Source organism: Notamacropus eugenii, chromosome 4, assembly GCF_028372415.1.
Source record: "Notamacropus eugenii isolate mMacEug1 chromosome 4, mMacEug1.pri_v2, whole genome shotgun sequence".
Taxonomy (NCBI): domain Eukaryota; kingdom Metazoa; phylum Chordata; class Mammalia; order Diprotodontia; family Macropodidae; genus Notamacropus; species Notamacropus eugenii.
Window position 1 is genome coordinate 24703873 of NC_092875.1, and position 18853 is coordinate 24722725.

Here is an 18853-nt window from a genome sequence, read left to right on the forward strand (position 1 = left end):
CTTCTAGCTCTAGGACCGTGAGCCCCTGAACTAGATTAGATCCCTATTTTATATAGTTCTCCTGTTTAATCCTCATAGTACCCATTTGGAGCCAGAAGGGACTCTCAGAATTTCCCCTTTAGTAGAATGAAAATTCTTTTGAGGCCAGGGACAGTTTTTCCTTTTGCCTTTGAATCCTTTATACAAAGTCTCAAACATACAATCGTATGGGATCTAGTCCAATTGGCTCCTCATTTTGCAGGTGTGGAAACCAAGACACAGAAGGTCTTTCTCAAAGATCCTGCTCCTGTGTGAGAGGGGACCTGTATTCAACTCCTGCCTTGAATTCACAATCTCTCTGATTCCCACAGCCACCACCCTGGTACAGGTCCTCCTCACCTCTCCCCTTAGCAGCCTTCTAATGGGTCTCCCTGCCTCCCATCTGCACTCAGCTAACAAAATGATTTTCCTAAAGCTCAGGTCTGACCATGACATCCTCCTACCCATTCAATGAACTCCAGTAGTTCCCTAAAATATAGAGAAACAAATATAAAATCCTCCTCTGTTTGGCTTGTAAATCCCTTCACAAACCATTCTAACATCTTTGGCCAGAAAACCCCAAATGGGATCACAAAGAGTCAGGCATGACTGAAACAACTGAACAACAAAGAGCCTGATCCTTTCTTACCTTCCCAGTGTTCTTCCAGTTTGCCCCCTAATTCAGCTCCCCTGCTCTATTTACTATCCCATGGATAGGACACTCCTTCTCTATGTCCCTGGCTTTGCACTATTTCCAATGCCTTGTGTTCCCTCTGCCACTTAACTTCCCTGAATTCCTTCAAGACTCTGCTCAAATCCTACCTTCTGCAGAAGAATTTCCTAATGTGTCCCTCTCTCCCCACCAACTCCTCCTCTTTGAGGTTACATTCCCTTCAAGAGCCTTTAGGGCTCCAGGGAGGACTAACACCTCTGGTGTGAGGGCTGCTCATTCACTTTGGCATCCATGCAATTCACAGCTCTCACCTGTGGCTCTAAGAATCTGTAGCATGTGCGATGGTCACACTCCAGGGAAACTCTTTTGGCAGACAGGCTAACCCGAGTAAAAGGTAACCAACATTAAGTTATGGGGGTGTATACCCCAAGCACATAAAGACTTTCCCTAATGGAATGGTCAGATGAAAACAATTTGCTCCAATGGCCAAGAAGGCTGCTGAAGAAGGCGCTGAGGATTGCTTAGAGCTTGGTCAGACGTTGAAGATGCCAAGGTCATCCACTGCATCCTGGATCGTTGACAGCTGTCCTGACTTTTGTCCTGCCACTGAACACGTTGACTCTGGAAGAGAGAGTGAGGCTGACAGCTTTGTGAAACTCTGCCTCAGGTAAATCCAACTCACTCACAAGTCAAGACATCACCTCATTATGTCACCAGCCCCCTTTGAAAACAAGAACAAACAATATCCCCATAGCAGAAGCTTCATAAATATTTGCTGACCAACTGTACTAAGTATGGAGGATACAAGGAAAGGCAAAGTCACTATTCTCATCCTTGAGGAGTTCATATAATGGGAGGGAGAAAACATGCAAATAACCATGTACATATGAGATGTATAAGATATAAATTGAAGTAATCTCAAGAAAGGAGGTTAGGGAGAGAGACAAGGAAAAGCTTTTTACAGAAGGGGAGACTTGAGTCTTGAAGGATGCTAGGAAAGTTAGGAGTCAGAAGTGAATTGAAAGAACATTTCAGACATGAGGCACAGCCAGTGCAAATTCGAGGAGGCAGGAAATGGGGTATCCTCTGTGAAGACTGTCAAACAGGTGAGATCATAGACTTGCAGATGGGATGGGAAAGGTGGGAAGGAGCTAGGCTGTGAAAGGCTTTAAATGCCAAAGAGGGCTTCATTTTTGATCTTGGAGATAATAGGAAGCCACTGGAATTTTTTGACTAAGGAAAGAGAAGTGTTTCCATGTGCTGTAAGAAAATCACTTTTGGCAGCTGAAGGAAGGATGGGTGGCAATGGGGAGAGATGATGCAGGGAGGCTACTTAGAAGGATAGTGCAATAGCTAGGCAAGAAGGTAAAGAGGACCTGTATTGTGGTAATAGTGAGAGTAGGGGGTGTATATGGGAAATGTTGTATGGGGAAAACATTTGGCAACTAACTGAATATTTGGGGTGATAGAGAAAGGAGTCAAGGTCAGATGACATCAGGGTTTAAAGCCTCCTCTCTGCCATATTGGCTCCCTTCTTTTTTCCATTGGTGAGTTTCTCCAAGTCGTTCCATTTTGGGGAGGGGCTCAGGCTGGCCAACCTTCATTCTTCCTTCAGCTGTACTTCTGACTTTCTGGGCTTCAACACCATGCCCCACCCACCCCCTTCCCTTTTTCAAACCCATGGTTAGGGAGTGATATAGGTGACGATCCAAGCAAAGAAGTCAGACAAGAAACAGTTGGACAGGTAACAGAACCAGGTATCAAGTAATCCTAGAGAGGAGAGAGAATCTAGGGAGGAGAAGAAAATGGCCCTCAGCATCAAAGGACACCAAGAGATCAAAGAGGATGAGGACTGAATTTAATAATAGCATTTTATTTCTATATTTGCCTTTCATTTCTTCATCTGTAAAGTGGGGAATAATAGTAGCACTTGCTTCTCAAGGATCAAATAAAATAATGATTGTAAAGCACTTAGCACAATGCCTAGCATATAACAAAGTGCTATGTAAATGTTTGGGCACAGTGGATAGTTTCCAACCTGGAGTCAGGAAGACTCATCTTCCTGAGTTCAAATCTGGCCTCAAACATTTACTAGCTATGTGACCCTGGGCAAGTCACTTCATCCTGTTTGCCTCAGTTTCCTTGTCTGTCAAATGAACTGGAGAAGGAAATGGTAAACCACTCTAGTATCTTTGCCAAGAAAACCCCAAATTCGGTCATGAAGAGTTGGACACAGTTGAAATGATTCAACAACAACAAAAAAAGCTATGAAAAATTTTAAAAGAAAAAACCCTTATAGAAAATTGTAAATGTTGGAGAGAATGTGGGAAAATTGGGACACTAATGCACTATTGGTGGAGTTGTGAACTAATCCAACCATTTCATAGATCAATTTGGAATCCCCTTTAATCCAGAAATACTAAAGTGAGGTCTGTGTCCCAAAAACACCAAAAAAGGGTAGGGGGAGATGACCTAGTTGTACAATATTATTTATAGCAGTCCTTTTTGTGATGGTAAGGGATTGGAAATTGAGGAGAAGCCCAAGAATTTGGGGAATGACTGAACAAGTTGTGGTATAGGATTGTAAAGGAATACTATTGTGCTATAAAAAAATGATGAGCAAAAAAACCAGAACTGATGCAAAGTGAGGTGAACAGAACCAGGAAAACATTGTATATAGTAACAACAGCATTGTATCAATGATCAGCTTTGAATGACTTAGCTCTTCTCAGCAATACAATGATCTAAGACAATCCCAAAGGATTCATGATGGAAAATGCTATCCACCCCCAGAAAAAGAACTGATGGAGTCTGAATGCAAATTGAACCAGACTTTTTCACTTTTTTGTGTATTTCTTTCCGTGTCTGTGTTTTATTTCACAATATGACTAATATGGAAATATATTTTGCATGATTATACATATATAACCTGTATCAAATTGCTTACCATCTCAGCGAGGGGGGTAATGAGGGAGGGAGAAAATTTGTAACTCAAAAAATTTTCAAAAATCAATGTTAGGGGGGGAGGAGCCAAGATAGCAGAGTAGAAAGACACACATATGCTAGCTCCGAAACCCACAGCCCATATAATACCTGTAAAGAAGAACTCCCAACAAATTCTGGAGCAGCAGAAGCCACAGAACAATGGAGCAGACAAGATTTCTGTTCCAGAGAGCCCTGAAAACAGACACCAAAGGTCTTTGCTCACTGGACCTGGAGCGGAGCCCAGCCCTGCCTTGGCCATGCGGCAACGAGAGGCGCAGATCCCAGCAGGCTTCAGGGGATGGAATCTCCAGCGGCCGCGCAGGTCCCTCCACCCACAGGTGCCAAAGGTTGGTGAGAGGGTCTCTTTGGCTGGTCGAGAGGGGAGTGGGGTTTCCCCATAACTCAGCACCCCTCAGGAGGCAGCAGCGGGGGGGGGGGGGGGGGGCGGCGGACAGGGGTTCCCCAAGCAGGCAGGAGCTGGGATCCATTGTTGAAGGTCTCTGCATGAACCCCCTGAGGGAACTGCACCCCGTGAGGCGGCTCTGCCTCCACCTGAACACCTAAACTTAATCTCATGCTGAATAGCAGCCCTGAGCCCTGAGGCTAGGAAGCAGCATTTGAATCTCAGACCCCAAGTGCTGGCTGGGTGGAGGCAAGGTGGGGGTGGACAGGACACTCAAAAGTCAAGTTACTTGCTGGGAAAATGCCCAGAAAAGGGAAAAAAAATAAGACCATAGAAGGCTACTTTCTTGGTGAACAAATATCTCCTCCCTTCCTTTCTGATGAGGAAGAACAAGGCTTACCATTAGGCAAAGACACAGAAGTCAAGGCTTCTGTATCCCAAACATCCAAAATAAATATCCAATGGTCTCAGGACATGGAAAAGCTCAAAAAGGATTTTGAAAATCAAGTAAGAGAGATGGAGAAAAACTGGGAAGAGAAATGAGAGAGATGCAAGAAAAGCATGAAAAGCAGGTCCACACTTTGCTAAAGGAGACCCAAAAAAATGCTGAAGAAAATAACACCTTGAAAAATAGGCTAACTCAATTAATTGGCAAAAGAGGTTCAAAAAGCCAATGAGGAGAAGAATGCTTTCAAAAGCAGAATTAGCCAAATGGAAAAGGAGGTTCAAAAGCTCACTGAAGAAAAGAGTTCTTTCAAAATTAGAATGGAACAGATGGAGGCCAATGACTTTAGGAGAAACCAAGAAATCACAAAACAAAACCAAAAGAACGAAAAAATGGAAGATAATGTGAAATATCTCATTGGAAAAACAACTGACCTGGAGAATAGATCCAGGAGAGACAATTTAAAAATTATGGGACTCCCTGAAAGCCATGATCAAAAAAAGAGACTAGACATCATCTTTCATGAAATTATCAAGGAAAACTGCCCTGAGATTCTAGAACCAGAGGGCAAAATAAGTATCCAAGGAATCCACCAATCACCACTTGAAAGAGATCCAAAAAGAGAAACTCCTAGGAACATTGTGGCCAAATTCCAGAGTTCCCAGGTCAAGGAGAAAATATTGCAAGCAGCTAGAAAGAAACAATTCAAGTATTGTGGAAATACAATCAGGATAACACAAGATCTAGCAGCTTCTACATTAAGGGACTGAAGGGCATGGAATAGGATATTCCAGAAGTCAAAGGAACTAGGACTAAAACCAAGAATCACCTACCCAGCAAAACTGAGTATAATACTTCAGGGGAAAAAGTGGTCTTTCAATGAAATCAAGGACTTTCAAGCATTCTTGATGAAAAGACCAGAGCTGAAAAGAAAATTTGACTTTCAAACACAAGAATGAAGAGAAGCATGAAAAGGTAAACAGCAAAGAGAAGTCATAAGGGACTTTACTAAAGTTGAACTGTTTACATTCCTAAATGGAAAGACAATATTTGTAACTCTTGAAACTTTTCAGTATCTGGGTAGTTGGTGGGATTACATACACACACACACACACACACACACACACACACACAAAACACAGAGTGAATGGAAGAGGATGGGATCATATCTTTAAAAAAAAATGAAATTAAGCAGTGAGAGAGAAACATATTGGGAGGAGAAAGGGAGAAATAGAATGGGGCAAATTATCTCTCATAAAAGAGGCAGGCAAAAGACTTTTTAGTGGAGGGAAAAGAGGGGAGGTGAGAGAAAAACATGAAGTTTACTCTCATCACATTTGACTCAAGGAAGGAACAAAATACACACTCATTTTGGTATGAAAACCTATCTTACAATACAGGAAAGTGGGGGAGAAGGGGATAAGCAGGGTGGGGGGGATGATGAAAGGGAGGGCAATGGGAGGAGGGAGCAATCTGAAGTCAACACTCTTGGGGAGGGACAGGATCAAAAGAGAGAATAGAAGCAAGGGGGGCAGGATAGGATGGAGGGAAATATAGTTAGTCTTACACAACACTACTATTATGGAAGTCATTTGCAAAACTACACAGATTTGGCCTATATTGAATTGCTTGCCTTCCAAAGGGAAGGGGTGGGGAGGGAAGGATGAAGAGAAGTTGGAACTCAAAGTTATAGGAACAACTGTCAAATACTGTTCTTGCAACTAGGAAATAAGAAATGCAGGTAATGGGGTACAGAAAGTTATCTGGCCCTACAGGACAAAAGAGAAGATGGGGGCAAGGGAAGGGAGGGATGATAGAAGAGAGGGCAGATTGGTGATAGGGACAATCAGAATGCTTGGTGTTTTGGGGTGGAGGAGGGGACAAATGGGGAGAAAATTTGGAACCCAAAATTTTGTGAAAATGAATGTTAAAAGTTGAATAAACAAATAAAAATAAACTCCTAGAGACAACAAATCAATGTTAAAATTTGTCTTTACATGTATTGGGAAAAATAAAAATATTAAAGAATAAAATAAAGTCCAACTATAAAGTTAAAAAGAGAGAAAAAACCCTTGTAATAAATATGTAGTTAAACAAAATAAATTCTCACATTGGTCATGTCCTTAGCCTAGAACTGGGAAGACCTGAGTTCAAATTCTGCCTCAGATACTCTGCTTTGCAACCATGTGAGGTAGATGCTATTGCTCATTTTACAGCTGAAAACTGAAACAGGTAAAGTTTAAGTGACCTTAAGTCCAAGTTAAAGTCTTAGTAAAACTCTAAGCAGGATTTGAACTTAGGACTTCCTGAATTCAGACTCAGCTCTAGTCTCTAGCTATCAATTGAAAAGGTTACATTTAGTGATGACACCTCTCCCTCCCAAGAGTCTTTGATTCTCCAAGTTAAACAAACCTCCCCAGTTCTTTCATCCAATCTTCCTGTTGCAAGGTCTCAGGGTCCTTGGCCTCCCATGGTGACCATCAGTCGATTAGTTTCTTGTTTCTCACTTAGTTTGTTTCTTCCTTAGCTGAACCTCCAACTGAAGAAGTGTTGAGGGCCATTATGCTCCTTTCACATGGCAAAGCACCTGGTGCTAATTCTATTCCAGCTGAGATTTACAAGGTAGGGGGACCATTGCTCATACAAAAGCTGACCAAAATTTTCCAGGTTATGTCACAAGAGGAGGTTATCCCCCAGGAGTTCAAGAATGCCTCCATAGTCCATCTCTATAAAGGTAAAGGGAATAGAATGTCCTGCAACAATCACAAGGGAATCTCTCCCTTAGTCATTGCTGGCAAAATTCTTGCTAGAGTCCTCCTTAATAGACTGATTCTTCACCTGGAAGATGGTCATATACCTGACAGCCAGTGTGGCTTCAGAAAGGGCTGAGGAACAGTCAACATGGTGTTTGCTGCCCGACAACTCCAGGAGAAATGCCAGGAGCAGAACAGAAGTCTGTACACAACGTTTGTAGATCTGACCAAGGCCTTTGACACTGTTAGTCATGAGGGCTTATGGAAAGTTATGTCAAAATTTGGTTGCCTGGAGAAGTTCATCAATATCATACGTCAATTTCATGATGGCATGTTTGCCCGGGTTCTGGTTAATGGACAAAGCTCTCATGCCTTCCTAGTCACCAGTGGAGTGAAACAGGGCTGTGTGCTTGTTCCCATGCTTTTTAGCATATGTTTTCAGCTATGTTGACAAATGCTTTCAGTGAGGATGAACACAGCATCAAGCTCAACTACCAAAGTGGAGGGAGTGTTGGTGCATGATTTTCTGTTGGCAGATGACTGTGCACTCAGTGCAGCCTCTGAAGCTGAGATGCAACAAAGTATGGATCAATTCTTTGCTGCCTGTGCTAATTTTGGCCTAATAATTAACACCAAGAAAACACATGTGCTCCATCAGCCACCACCACACCATCCATACATGGAAGCATCAATTACAACAAATGGAGAAGTTTTGAATGCTGTGGATAAGTTCACTTACCTTGATAGTGTACCAGGGATGTACACATTGACAATGAGGTTGATACATGCATTGCCAGAGCTAGCTCAGTGTTTGGGAGTCTCCCAAGAAAAGAAAAGTTTGGGAGAGAAGAGATATTAGACTGACTACCAAACTAAGGTCTACAGAGCCGTTGTGCTGACCTCATGGTTGTATGCCTGTGAAACATGGACAGTCTACCAGCACCATGCCAGGAAACTGAATCGCTTCCATTTGAACTGTCTTAGGAAGATTCTGAGGATCACCTGGCAGGTTAAGGTACCAGACACTGAAGTCCTTCCCCAAGCTGAACTGCCAAGCTTTCAAACTATGCTTCAGAGAGCACAGCTCTGATGGGCTGGCCACTTTGTTCGAATGCAAAATATACTCTTGCCAAAAAGACTATTTTATGGAGAACTCACATGGGACAGGTGATCACATGGTGGTCAGAAGAAACAATACAAGAACACTCTTAAGGCCTCTTTCAAGAACTTTGGATTTGACTGTGCAACATGGGAGACACTGGCACAGGACCGCTCAGCATGGCGTGCTCTCTACAGAAAAGGTGCTGTGCTGTTTGAGCAAAGCAGAATTGAGACAGCACAAAGTAAACATAAAATGTACAAATTTGGAGTACCCACCCCAAATATTCACATGGACTATCTGTGCCCAACCTGTAGTAGAGCATTCCGAGCTCGTATTGGTCTCATCAGCCACAGTCAGACACACTGAAACTTCACTTTATCATGGTGATGTCATTTTGGTCCTCTTGAAGAATGAAGGACAATAACCAACCACCAGTTTCTTATTTCCCACTATGTCCTAACGGACAGACAGTCTGTCCTCCCAGCTAAACATGTGGAAGGCCAGACTTAGTGAAAACTGGATTCTGTGACAGGGTGAGTTCCTCTCTCCATCTTCCCTCTGGGCTCTGGGCCCAAGGGTTCCCATGCAGGGTCAGCCTAACGGAGGAATGATGGATCTCCTCTTCCTCTCCCCCACCCCAACTCTCTCTCACTTCCTGGATGCTCTCAGGCTCCCACTCCTTATCTAGGTGGTTAAGCCTAGTCTGGAAAGCAATCTATACTCTCCCCTCCCCACTGCTGCACCATCCTACCCAAGATAGGATTTTAGAGAATAGACTCCAGTTGGGCCAGGCCCCAGCTGGGGTATGGCTGTTGTTCTGTCTTTTCAGTCAGATTTGACTCTCCTTGACCTCTTTTGGGGTTTTCTTGGCAAAGATACTGGAGTGGTTTGTCATTTCCTTCTCCAACTCATTTGACAGATGAGAAAACAGAGGCAAACAGGGTAAAGTGACTTGGCCAGGGTCACACAGCTAGTAAATGTCTGAGGCCAGATTTGAACTCAGGAAGATGAGTCTTCTTGACTCCAGTCTGACAATCTACTGGCTAGGGAGGGAAGGTGAGTGTAGCCCACCCTGTGGAGAAGAAGGCACTGGATTTACAATCAGAAGATCTGGACTTCAGTATAGCCATGTGACCCTGGACAAGAACCTGGTTCTTTGGGAACATCAGTTTCCTCTTTAGTAAAAATGAAGAAGGAGCTGCAGTAATGTGAAGGAAAAGAACGTGGAAAAGGGAGCCTTATGCTATCTAGGGAACCACCAAGGACCAGTCTCCGTCCAGGAGAACAGATGAAACATGCTATGATAAGGGGGTGGGGTTGGGCAAGGGCTGAGAAATGCTGCCTACATCGCCTGAGATGGTGTTTCTCTCCTTCAGTTTTGTTTAACTTTGTTACAAAGGAGGGCTCCAGGAATGAACGCGAAATAAAAGACATCTATAGAACCTGGAATTTTTGAATAAAATAATTAATACAGATTTATCAAGCACCATGTTAAGTGCTAAGGATACAAAAAGAGGCAAAAGACAGTCCCTGCCCTCAAGGAGCTTATAATTTATATACAAATATATACAAAGCAAGATATATATATGTATATATATCATATATATACACATATGTATGATAAATAGGGAATAGGGAATAGAGTGAAGGCACTGGAATTAAGAAGGGCTAGGGAAGGCTTCCTGTAGAAGGTGGGATTTTAGAAGGGATTAAGTCAGGGAGGCGTACTAGCACCTTGGGAATGTGTGTGACCATCCTATGTCCTTGGCCCAGTGTGACCCCCTTCTAGTCGTGCCCCCCCCCCAACACCACCACCACGTGATGTATGCCGGCTTCACCCCTCTGCCCGAAGCTCCCAGCCTGGGCTGCCCTTCCTTTCCCCTTCCCTGGAGAAGCCGGCTCCCCAGCCCCTCCACCCCGAGCCTGACTCCCCCGAGGCCTCCTGCTCAGCACGGCGGGGGCCCCGGTGATTGCAAACAGCCGCCTGGCCTCATTAGGAGACGTGTAATTAGCGGCTGGCTGAGCCGGGAGACTGAGCCCGCTAATTACCGCTGGGAGCTGGCTGCGCCGCCGCCGTCGGTGGCACGCCCCAGAGCATCCTCCCAGCCCGATCCCCTGGTCCCTTCACCCCTCCGGCTAGGAGGCAGGGGACTCGTGGGCTACAGCATTTGGGGTCAGCAGTCCCCGGAAGGGTTTCGGAGTCCTAGAGCTGGACAAGAGGTCCTCGTCCCGAGGCACCGATCTAGTCTATTTATTAAAAGCGCCCACTATGTGCCAGGCGCTGTGATCAAGGCTAGAAGGGACCACACAGGTCATAAAGGCCAACCCCTCATCTTTACAGAAGTGGAAACTGAGCCCCAGAGAGTGACTTGCTCAATGTCGGTCACAGATAAAGGCAGAGTCGGGATTCGAACTCCAGTACTCCATATCCCAAATTCAGCAAGCCACCTGTCTTCCTCCTCTCCCCATGGACCTTCCAGCTCCCTGTTCGGGGCGGGAGGATAAGTGGTCAAAAGCTGGAGGCAGGGACTCATGCTGCGCTCTCCTTCCGCTCCAAAAGTCAACATTTGCACTCCAAGCGTCCTCACCTCTGCTCCTTTGAAGTTTTCGCGAGTCTAGAGCCTACCTGCAGAGGGGAAACTGTCCCCGGTCTGTTCTCTTAGTGAGCTACCGAGGCCCTCTGCTGGTGGGGGAGGAGGGACCGATCTGCCGGGAGTTCGAGGCATTCAACGGAACATTCCCGGATCGAAGGATTTCAAGCAGAAGAGTCTGGAGACCACCCGTCCAACCCGCTCCTCCACCGAGGTGAGGATAGAGGAAGCACCGGGGCTCCGAGGATGGAAGCAACTCGTTTCATAGTTAATCCAGAGCAGAGTCAAAATTTGAACCCAGGGCTTCTGATGCCCGAACCAAAGCCCCTTCCACTCTACCTGGAGGAAAAGGAGAGGAGGAAGGATTAAGGGGAGAAAGGAAGAGAGGGAGGACGAGGCTTTATTTTTCTCAGAATGCAAAATAAGAGGATTGGACAAAATGATCTCAAAATATGTTTCTCCTCCTCCTTATTTTCCTTCCCCTCCTCTTCCTCCTCCTCCTCCTCCTCCTCACCATCATCATCATCATCATCATCTTCATTATCTTTTCTATGGACCACATTCTCCCCCATTGGAATGTAAGTAAGCTTCTTGAGAGAAGACATTGTTTTTGTTCTTCTGCAGATATTTTCCTAGCTGGTTAAACATTTAAGGTTTGCTTACATACTTATAAACTTTTAATAGGGATAAAACCCCTAGTCAAATCGAAAGGTCACTGCTGATATAATAAATACTTGTTGAATAAATGAATTTTAAAAGTTTTTTTCAGTCCTATAAATAAAGAAGATAGTAACGCTTGTCTGGAGCCAGAGACCAGTCCCCAAATGGACAGCTGTCCATTGTTGAAGAGCTACTAGTGTCAGAGGTACGATTTGAACTCACTCCTCCTAAAAATAAGCCCCACTGGCTTCTTGTTAAGCCTACCATGTACATGAGAAATCCTAAGATACTGTTAAGAATGATACAAAGGATTTGTAAGTCAATATACTATGTTGCAGGCAATCAAGATATAAAGAAAGGCAAACAATCCCTCTCCAGGAGCTCACAAGCTACAAGCATTTAGTAAGCACCTACTGTAGGCCAGGCATTGAGCTAAACTCTGGGGATACAAAGAAAGCCAAAAAACAGTCTGCTCTCCACCAGCTCAGCATTCTAATGGAGGAGACAGTGTGTAAATATAACTAGTGCCTCCCAGGATCACTTAACTGATATCTGCCTCAGTTTCTTCATCTGTAAAATGGGGGAAATAAAATCATCTACCTCCCAGGGTTACAGTGAGGATCAAAGGAGATAGTTTTACAGCAAAAAACAAACTTTAAACACCATGTAAATGCTAGCTATTATTACGATAGGGAGATCAGATATTTTTAGAGTGAACATTCACAGAGTAAAAACTAACCTTAAACGTTTAACACAGCTAGGAAAATTTCTGCAGAAGGCAAAAACCACTTGTGCTTGCATTCAGATGGGGGGAACGTGATCCATAGAAGATATGACTAGAATACAGGCATTTATAGCTGCTTTAATGTTTGCAAAGTGCTTTACAAAGGGAGGTTTGTTGCTGTGGAGTCACGTTTGACTCTTGGCGACCCTAGCTGAAGTTTTCTTGGCAAACATACTGGGGTGATTTGTCATTTCCTTCTCCAGCTTATTTTCAGATGAAGAAACTGAGGCAAAGAGGGTGAAGTGACTTTCCCGGAGTCATACAGCTACTAAGTGACTGAGACTGTATTTGAACTCAGGTCTCCCTAACTCCAGACCCAGGGGATAAACATATAGGTAGATGAAAAAAGGCATTTATAGAGTAGGTGGAATGGGGAAGCCGTTAGCTGTCAGAGACACCTGTAAAGACGTCCTGCAAGATCAGATCTGTTGAGTTTTGAAGGTCAGGTTTGGGGAGGAGGGAAAGCATTCTAGGCATAGGGACTGCCAGTGCAAAGGCGCGGAGAGGGGAGATGAAGAGGTGTCCGGTCGCCTACACCCAAACTCTCTCCGCAGCTCGCAAGCTCTAAGGCGCAACTGTCAGAAAGTCCAGCCCTGCCTAACTCGCAGCCCGCAGCAGGCAGACTGCGAGCGGGTGCGCAGAGCGCGTGCGCGGGGCGGCCGCCCGGCCTGGAAACAAACCCATCCCATAGCGAACACGAGCTCGCGCACGCGCGGAGCAGAACAACCGGAATTTAAGCCCCGCCCACCCTCTGCCGCCTCGAGATATCAGTGGCCGCCGTGCCGAAGCGGCTGTGCTGCCATTGGTCGGGATGCCGTCCATCCGGCCGAGGACCCCGGATTTCCGGCCTGGCGGAGGCGTTGCTGTGGAGATGGTGCGGTTCAAGCACAGGTAAGGCGGCCTCGCTGCCCTCCCCTGCCCTCGCTCGCGGCCCCGGCCCGGGGCCTCTGGCTCACTCGCTGCTCCCCGTCTTCCCCGCGCAGGTACCTGCTGTGCGAGCTGGTGTCGGAGGACCCCCGCTGCCGCGCCTGCCTGGAGGAGCGGGTCCTGTTCGGCCTGGTGCGGGACGCCATCGCCCGGACGCACGGGGCCTTCGGCGCGGCCGCCTGCGCCCTGGCCCTGACGGGTGAGGCCGCCTCCCCCTCCTCCCAGCCGGGTCCTTGAGGCTGCGCCCCCGGCCCGTGGCTGCCGCCTTCGTGCCGGGCCTGGAGGGTGCGGGCGTTGGTTCGGGGTTGGGGTCGCGAATGGTCATTCAGGCTTGGGCTCGCAGGTGGTCATTCAGGTTTGGGGTCACAGATGGTCATTCAGGGTTAGGGGTCGCCGATGGTCATTCAGGGTTAGGGGTCGCCGATGGTCATTCAGGGTTAGGGGTCGCCGATGGTCATTCAGGTTTGGGCTCGCAGATGGTCATTCAGGGTTGGGCTCGCAGGTGGTCATTCAGGGATGGGGTCGCAGATGGTCATTCAGGGTTAGGGGTCGCCGATGGTCATTCAGGGTTAGGGGTCGCCGATGGTCATTCAGGGTTAGGGGTCGCCGATGGTCATTCAGGTTTGGGCTCGCAGATGGTCATTCAGGGTTAGGGGTCGCCGATGGTCATTCAGGGTTGGGCTCGCAGGTGGTCATTCAGGGATGGGGTCGCAGATGGTCATTCAGGGTTAGGGCTCGCAGGTGGTCATTCAGGGATGGGGTCGCAGGTGGTCATTCAGGTTTGGGCTCGCAGATGGTCATTCAGGGTTAGGGGTCGCCGATGGTCATTCAGGTTTGGGCTCGCAGATGGTCATTCAGGGTTAGGGGTCGCCGATGGTCATTCAGGGTTGGGCTCGCAGGTGGTCATTCAGGGATGGGGTCGCAGATGGTCATTCAGGGTTAGGGCTCGCAGATGGTCATTCAGGTTCTCCCCACAACCTGTGAAAGAACCACCAGTGTCATCATCCTCCCCTGGGCTACTGAGGGCTTGTAACTTCTCCTAGTCATGACAGCTAAGCATTTTAAAAGTGAGATCTGAACTCAGGGCCCACCCAATTGGGGGCTGCTAGCTGGCCGCGGTGGATGGATCATCTGCCCTGAAAGTCAGGAAGACTCATCTTCCTGAGTTCAAATCTGGGTGGCCCTGGGCAAGTCCCATCACTCTCTGCCTCAGTTTCCTCATCTGTCAGATGGACTGGAAAAGGAAATGGACAGCCCACTCCACTCTCTTTGCCAAGAAAACCCCAAGTCAGGTCCAGAAAAGTGGGACAGGACTGAAACAACTAAACCTGCCTGATCGCTGGTCTGGGTCCCTCCTCTTCCTCATAATGGCCTTACTTGCCTCTGCACCGAACCTGTACCTACCTGTTTCATTAGACAGTACTTAGGCTGTATTGCCTTGTTGACACTTAATTACAATTTAAATCTTCATGGTATGCAAGCAGAGCTGGGTGTTGTTTGACAGTCTTTGTAACCTCCCTTTTAAAACAGCTCCTATTTAATTCTCCAAAACCAGTTTCAAACTTTTGTCCCTCACCACTCCCCAGGGGCCCACATGCATTTATGGCAGATGACTGGCATCTTTCTTCACTGGTCAGATGCAGGATGCCTGTCTGACTCGTACTCCCCCAGCTCCCTTCCTCCGGTCAGAGTTGTCTCTAGTTCTCCAGTATCTATTCCTAGGTCCTTGATCCCTTCTTGGTCCAGTATCAGTTTACTGTCCCTTTTCAAGTTTGCTCCTGCAAGCATGTCCTGCTTTCCTCCAGTCCTAAATCTCAGGTTTTTTTATCATGTCCAGCTACTTTCCCATTTCTCTCCTTCAGTTGAAAGAGGAATTCAACTTTTTTTTTGCCTGGTAACACAAGGCAGAAGTAGGAATAGTAGCTGGAATTTGCCAACAGGCAGACAGGCTTGATGGAGGATATCTCCTAATTAGGATAGTGAGGGCTCATTCACTAGAGATCATCCAGCCTTTCTTAAAGGTCATTGTCAGGAATGCCATAGAGAGGATCCTTGCTCAAGTATGGGTTGAATTAGATGTCCTTTGAGGTTTCCAACTGAAATTCTGTACCTTGAAAAAGTTTCCTCCACCCGACTCTTCCTTCCAAACCTCCTTACTATTCCTCTCTTTAGTCCCTTGAAACTACCCTCTTGCCTCCTATCCAAGACTCACTACGTTCTCCAAAGGTCAGCATTTCTAATGACTCAATTCTGTGGTTCTCTTTCAATTCAAGAAACATAAAGCAGGACATGATGCTTCTGTAGCTTGTGATGTCATTGGCAGCAGCGGTACTGGTGGTCTTGTTCTTCATCACCTCAGACCTCTTCTAGACACCTGAATGAAGCTGTACCCTGAGGGTCTGCTGGGACCTCTTTCCTTCACCAGACTCTTGGCAATCTCATTCTTTTCCAGGGCTTTAACCATCACCTCCATTTCTAGTCCTAATCTCTCTTGAGATATAAACCCACACCTCCAAATGAGTACTAGTACTAGTACTTCACATTCAGTAGGTGTAGAATAGAAGTCGCCTGCTTTCATTAGGTCTGTGGCAGGACTGGTCACTTGCTTACATAGCCTGGGGCTTACCATATTTCTCGAGTCTAGCAATTTGTCCAAGGTCATATCCTAACCCTCTAACTTTTCATACTATGGACTTAAACTCCAGTCTGGCTACATCACTCCTTTTCTTAAAAATTTGAAGTAGCTTCCTATTATCCATGACTTGGATGAGGGTAGGAATGCTATATGAATCCATTGTGCAGATGACCTAGAGTAGGAAGGGAGAGCCAACGCAGAGAAAGGCAAGATCCCAAAGGGACTGGGATAGACCAGAGTACAGGCTGAATCTGAGGAGATGGAATTCAGCCAGGCCTAAGTGTCAGTTCGTTTACTTGGGCACAAAAATAAACAACTTAACAAACCCAAGATGGGGGAAGCATGCATGGTTAGACAGCAGGTGTAATTTTTTAAAAAAGAAAAGATCTGGGAGTCTTAGGGGACTGCAAACCAGTACAATCTCAGGCTGCATTAAGGCCATAGCTCCCAGTTGTATGGCCCTTTCTGGAGTAGGTAGTGTTCAGTTTGGGTGCAAGTCTAAGGATATTGGTAAGCCAGATGGTGTCCAAGAGAACAGCTAGGCTGGTAAAAACGAGATCTGCTGAAGGAGGTGGGCCTCTTTGGCCCGGAGAAGACTCAGTGAGACCTGAGAACTGCCTTCTGGTGTCTGAGAGATTAGACAGCCTGGTTCCATTTGGCCTCAGGAAGCTGGAAGCTGCAGAGGCAAAGACCCAAGGGCCTCAGTATGGCTTAATGGGGATTCCTTTTGTGTTTCAGTTGGACTAGATGGCTGAGGGCCCTTCCAGCTCCCAAACTGACACAGCCTTTCTTTGCTTATTGTTCGTACATTCCCTGATGTCATCAGCTCTCCCCACTGGTAACAACCTTCCCTCTCAGAACCCATGTGGCAGTTTGTCCTGTGGGATGGAGCAGGTTACAGAGAGCTTCACCAGCCTTCTGTGTCACGTGAGCTTAGACACCAAGGACCCCTAGCGCAACTATGCTGCTTCCATCTGGTGACACAGTGGAGAGTGCCGCCATGGGTCCTGACTCTGGCAGAGGCTGTATATACTCACTGTAACAGATTAAAAGGTGACTGCCCCTTGTTTGGGAGAGAAGCCGAATAGTCTGGTCACAAAGGGCTGAGCCACATCCAAAGATGGACCACACTGCTGCCCCCTAGTGGAGAGCACAGAAGGTGCAGCACATCTCCTGTCACCACAGATTATAACCATACCAAAAACCTCCAGACCAACCTGGAGACTCCTTCTCCAGCCTTAGCTTTCCTGAGCCATGCTCTGTACAAAAGCCTGACCTGCCAGGATGAGCTATCTGTTATGCAGGTAGGGCTCTAGGAGGATGGAGGCCTCTGGGACATCCTCACAGTACTTCAGGGAGATCCCAGTAGACTATCAATACTAACCAAGCTTGGGCAGATCAGCGGGCATTACCTACACTTGCTAATTCATAAAAATCTCTGGATGCAGATGTTCTGAGACAGCTATTTTTCTCCTAGTGAAATACCTCAATGCCTATACTGGGGTAGTGCTGCTTCGATGTCGGAAAGAATTCTATCAGCTTCTGTGGTCAACTCTGCCCTTTATTACTTATTTAGAGAATAAGGGACAGCGCTATCCCTGCTTCTTCAACACGCTGCACGTGGGAGGTGAGTGAGATGATGAAAAAGCCGCTCCTCAGAGCTGGCAAACAGCCCTTGAACAAAGGGGGACCTCCCTCACAACAGGTACTTCAGCTCTGTTGGTGACCACAAAATCCTTTCCTTTGATTTGTCAGGGACCATCAGAACCTGTCAGAAGTTCCTGATTCAGTACAACAGGCGTCAGCTTCTGATCTTACTGCAGAACTGCCCCGATGGAGGTAAGTGGCCCTGTGCCAGTGATTATTGGGCAAGCCTCACCTACTGGGGTAGAGTGAGAAAAAACTAACAAAAGCCTGCTTGCAGAGACATCTTTCATGACTACTCTGCTTTTGATTTTCTGCAGAGGAGCGGGAGTTGATCAAAAAGTCGGTCATGAGCTGCTCACTAGAAGAACAGCAGGAAGATCAGCTCTCAGAAAGTGGAAGTGAGGAGGATGCAACAGAGATGGAATGAATATCTGCTGGGAAACGAAGCCACCCTGATGCCCTCTGTTAAATGCAGTGAAGCTTCCAGTCACCTAAGGCAGACAGCAAAGCCTGTCTGTTCTCTGCAGTTCAGAAGTAAGATCCCTGTGGTCGAGAACCATGACCTTAGGAAGCAAGAACTGTTTTAAACTGAATTTTCTGCTATTTATCCCATTTCAATATAATTTTTGTTGCTGTGAACAAATAACCTCTCCCTCTTGTAATGGGTGCTCAGTTTTCCTAGAAGTCACAGGCAGAACAATCCAACAAATTTGACCCCATTGGAATCTGGGAAAAGGATCCCCTTCCCCCCACCTACCGCCAGAAGAGACTGCAAAGTTATTTACACTAACTCTGCCTAGTGGGGGACCATTCTTCCCTTGCGCTTAGGAATTCCTACGACAGTTAGATGAAAGCAAAAAGGCATTTGTTTTGACTTTAGTGCTGAATGTAATTTTTATTAAACTTATCTGTTGGTTTTCCTGGTTGGTCTTAGAACTTGAAATAGGATTAAGTTACCATAATGGGTTGCACTTTGCTCCAAAGGGCTGAGCCCTGCCTTTTCCTGTTCAGTTGGTTTTCTTCCAGAGAAACATTGCAAAAGCCAACCAACAAACACTAGAGGTTTCAGCTACTGGGCAAAGAAACCACAGCCTGAATCATTGGGCCTAAGCTCCTCTTGGCCCCTCCGAGTGACCAGCTCCCTCCTCTGACTGCTTGCTACCCAGCTTGAACTAAAAGGAGGTGAAGGGGAAAGAAAGGAGGTTGCCGCTGTGTTTTTGAGCTGTACTG

General features: G+C 46.4%; 1 protein-coding gene across 1 annotated transcript; it reads left to right on the forward strand.

Moving 5' to 3' along the window:
- The first annotated feature begins 13216 nt into the window (after nt 1-13216).
- POP5 (POP5 homolog, ribonuclease P/MRP subunit) lies at nt 13217-18543 on the forward strand. Its single transcript, XM_072600260.1, has 5 exons — nt 13217-13305; nt 13398-13540; nt 17454-17603; nt 17732-17815; nt 17941-18543. Exons 1-5 carry the CDS (start codon nt 13226-13228, stop codon nt 18048-18050), a joined length of 567 nt encoding a protein of 188 aa, XP_072456361.1. The 5' UTR covers nt 13217-13225; the 3' UTR covers nt 18051-18543.
- The last annotated feature ends 310 nt before the right edge of the window (nt 18544-18853 follow it).

What these genes read in the sequence shown, in the direction of transcription:
- POP5 (XM_072600260.1), top strand. Translation starts at nt 13,226, where the DNA reads ATGCCGTCCATCCGGCCGAGGACCCCGGATTTCCGGCCTGGCGGAGGC. An exon ending in ATGGTGCGGTTCAAGCACAG is followed by an intron (nt 13,306 to 13,397) that starts GTAAGGCGGCCT and finishes TTCCCCGCGCAG; the next exon opens with GTACCTGCTGTGCGAGCTGG. An exon ending in GCAGAACTGCCCCGATGGAG is followed by an intron (nt 17,816 to 17,940) that starts GTAAGTGGCCCT and finishes GATTTTCTGCAG; the next exon opens with AGGAGCGGGAGTTGATCAAA.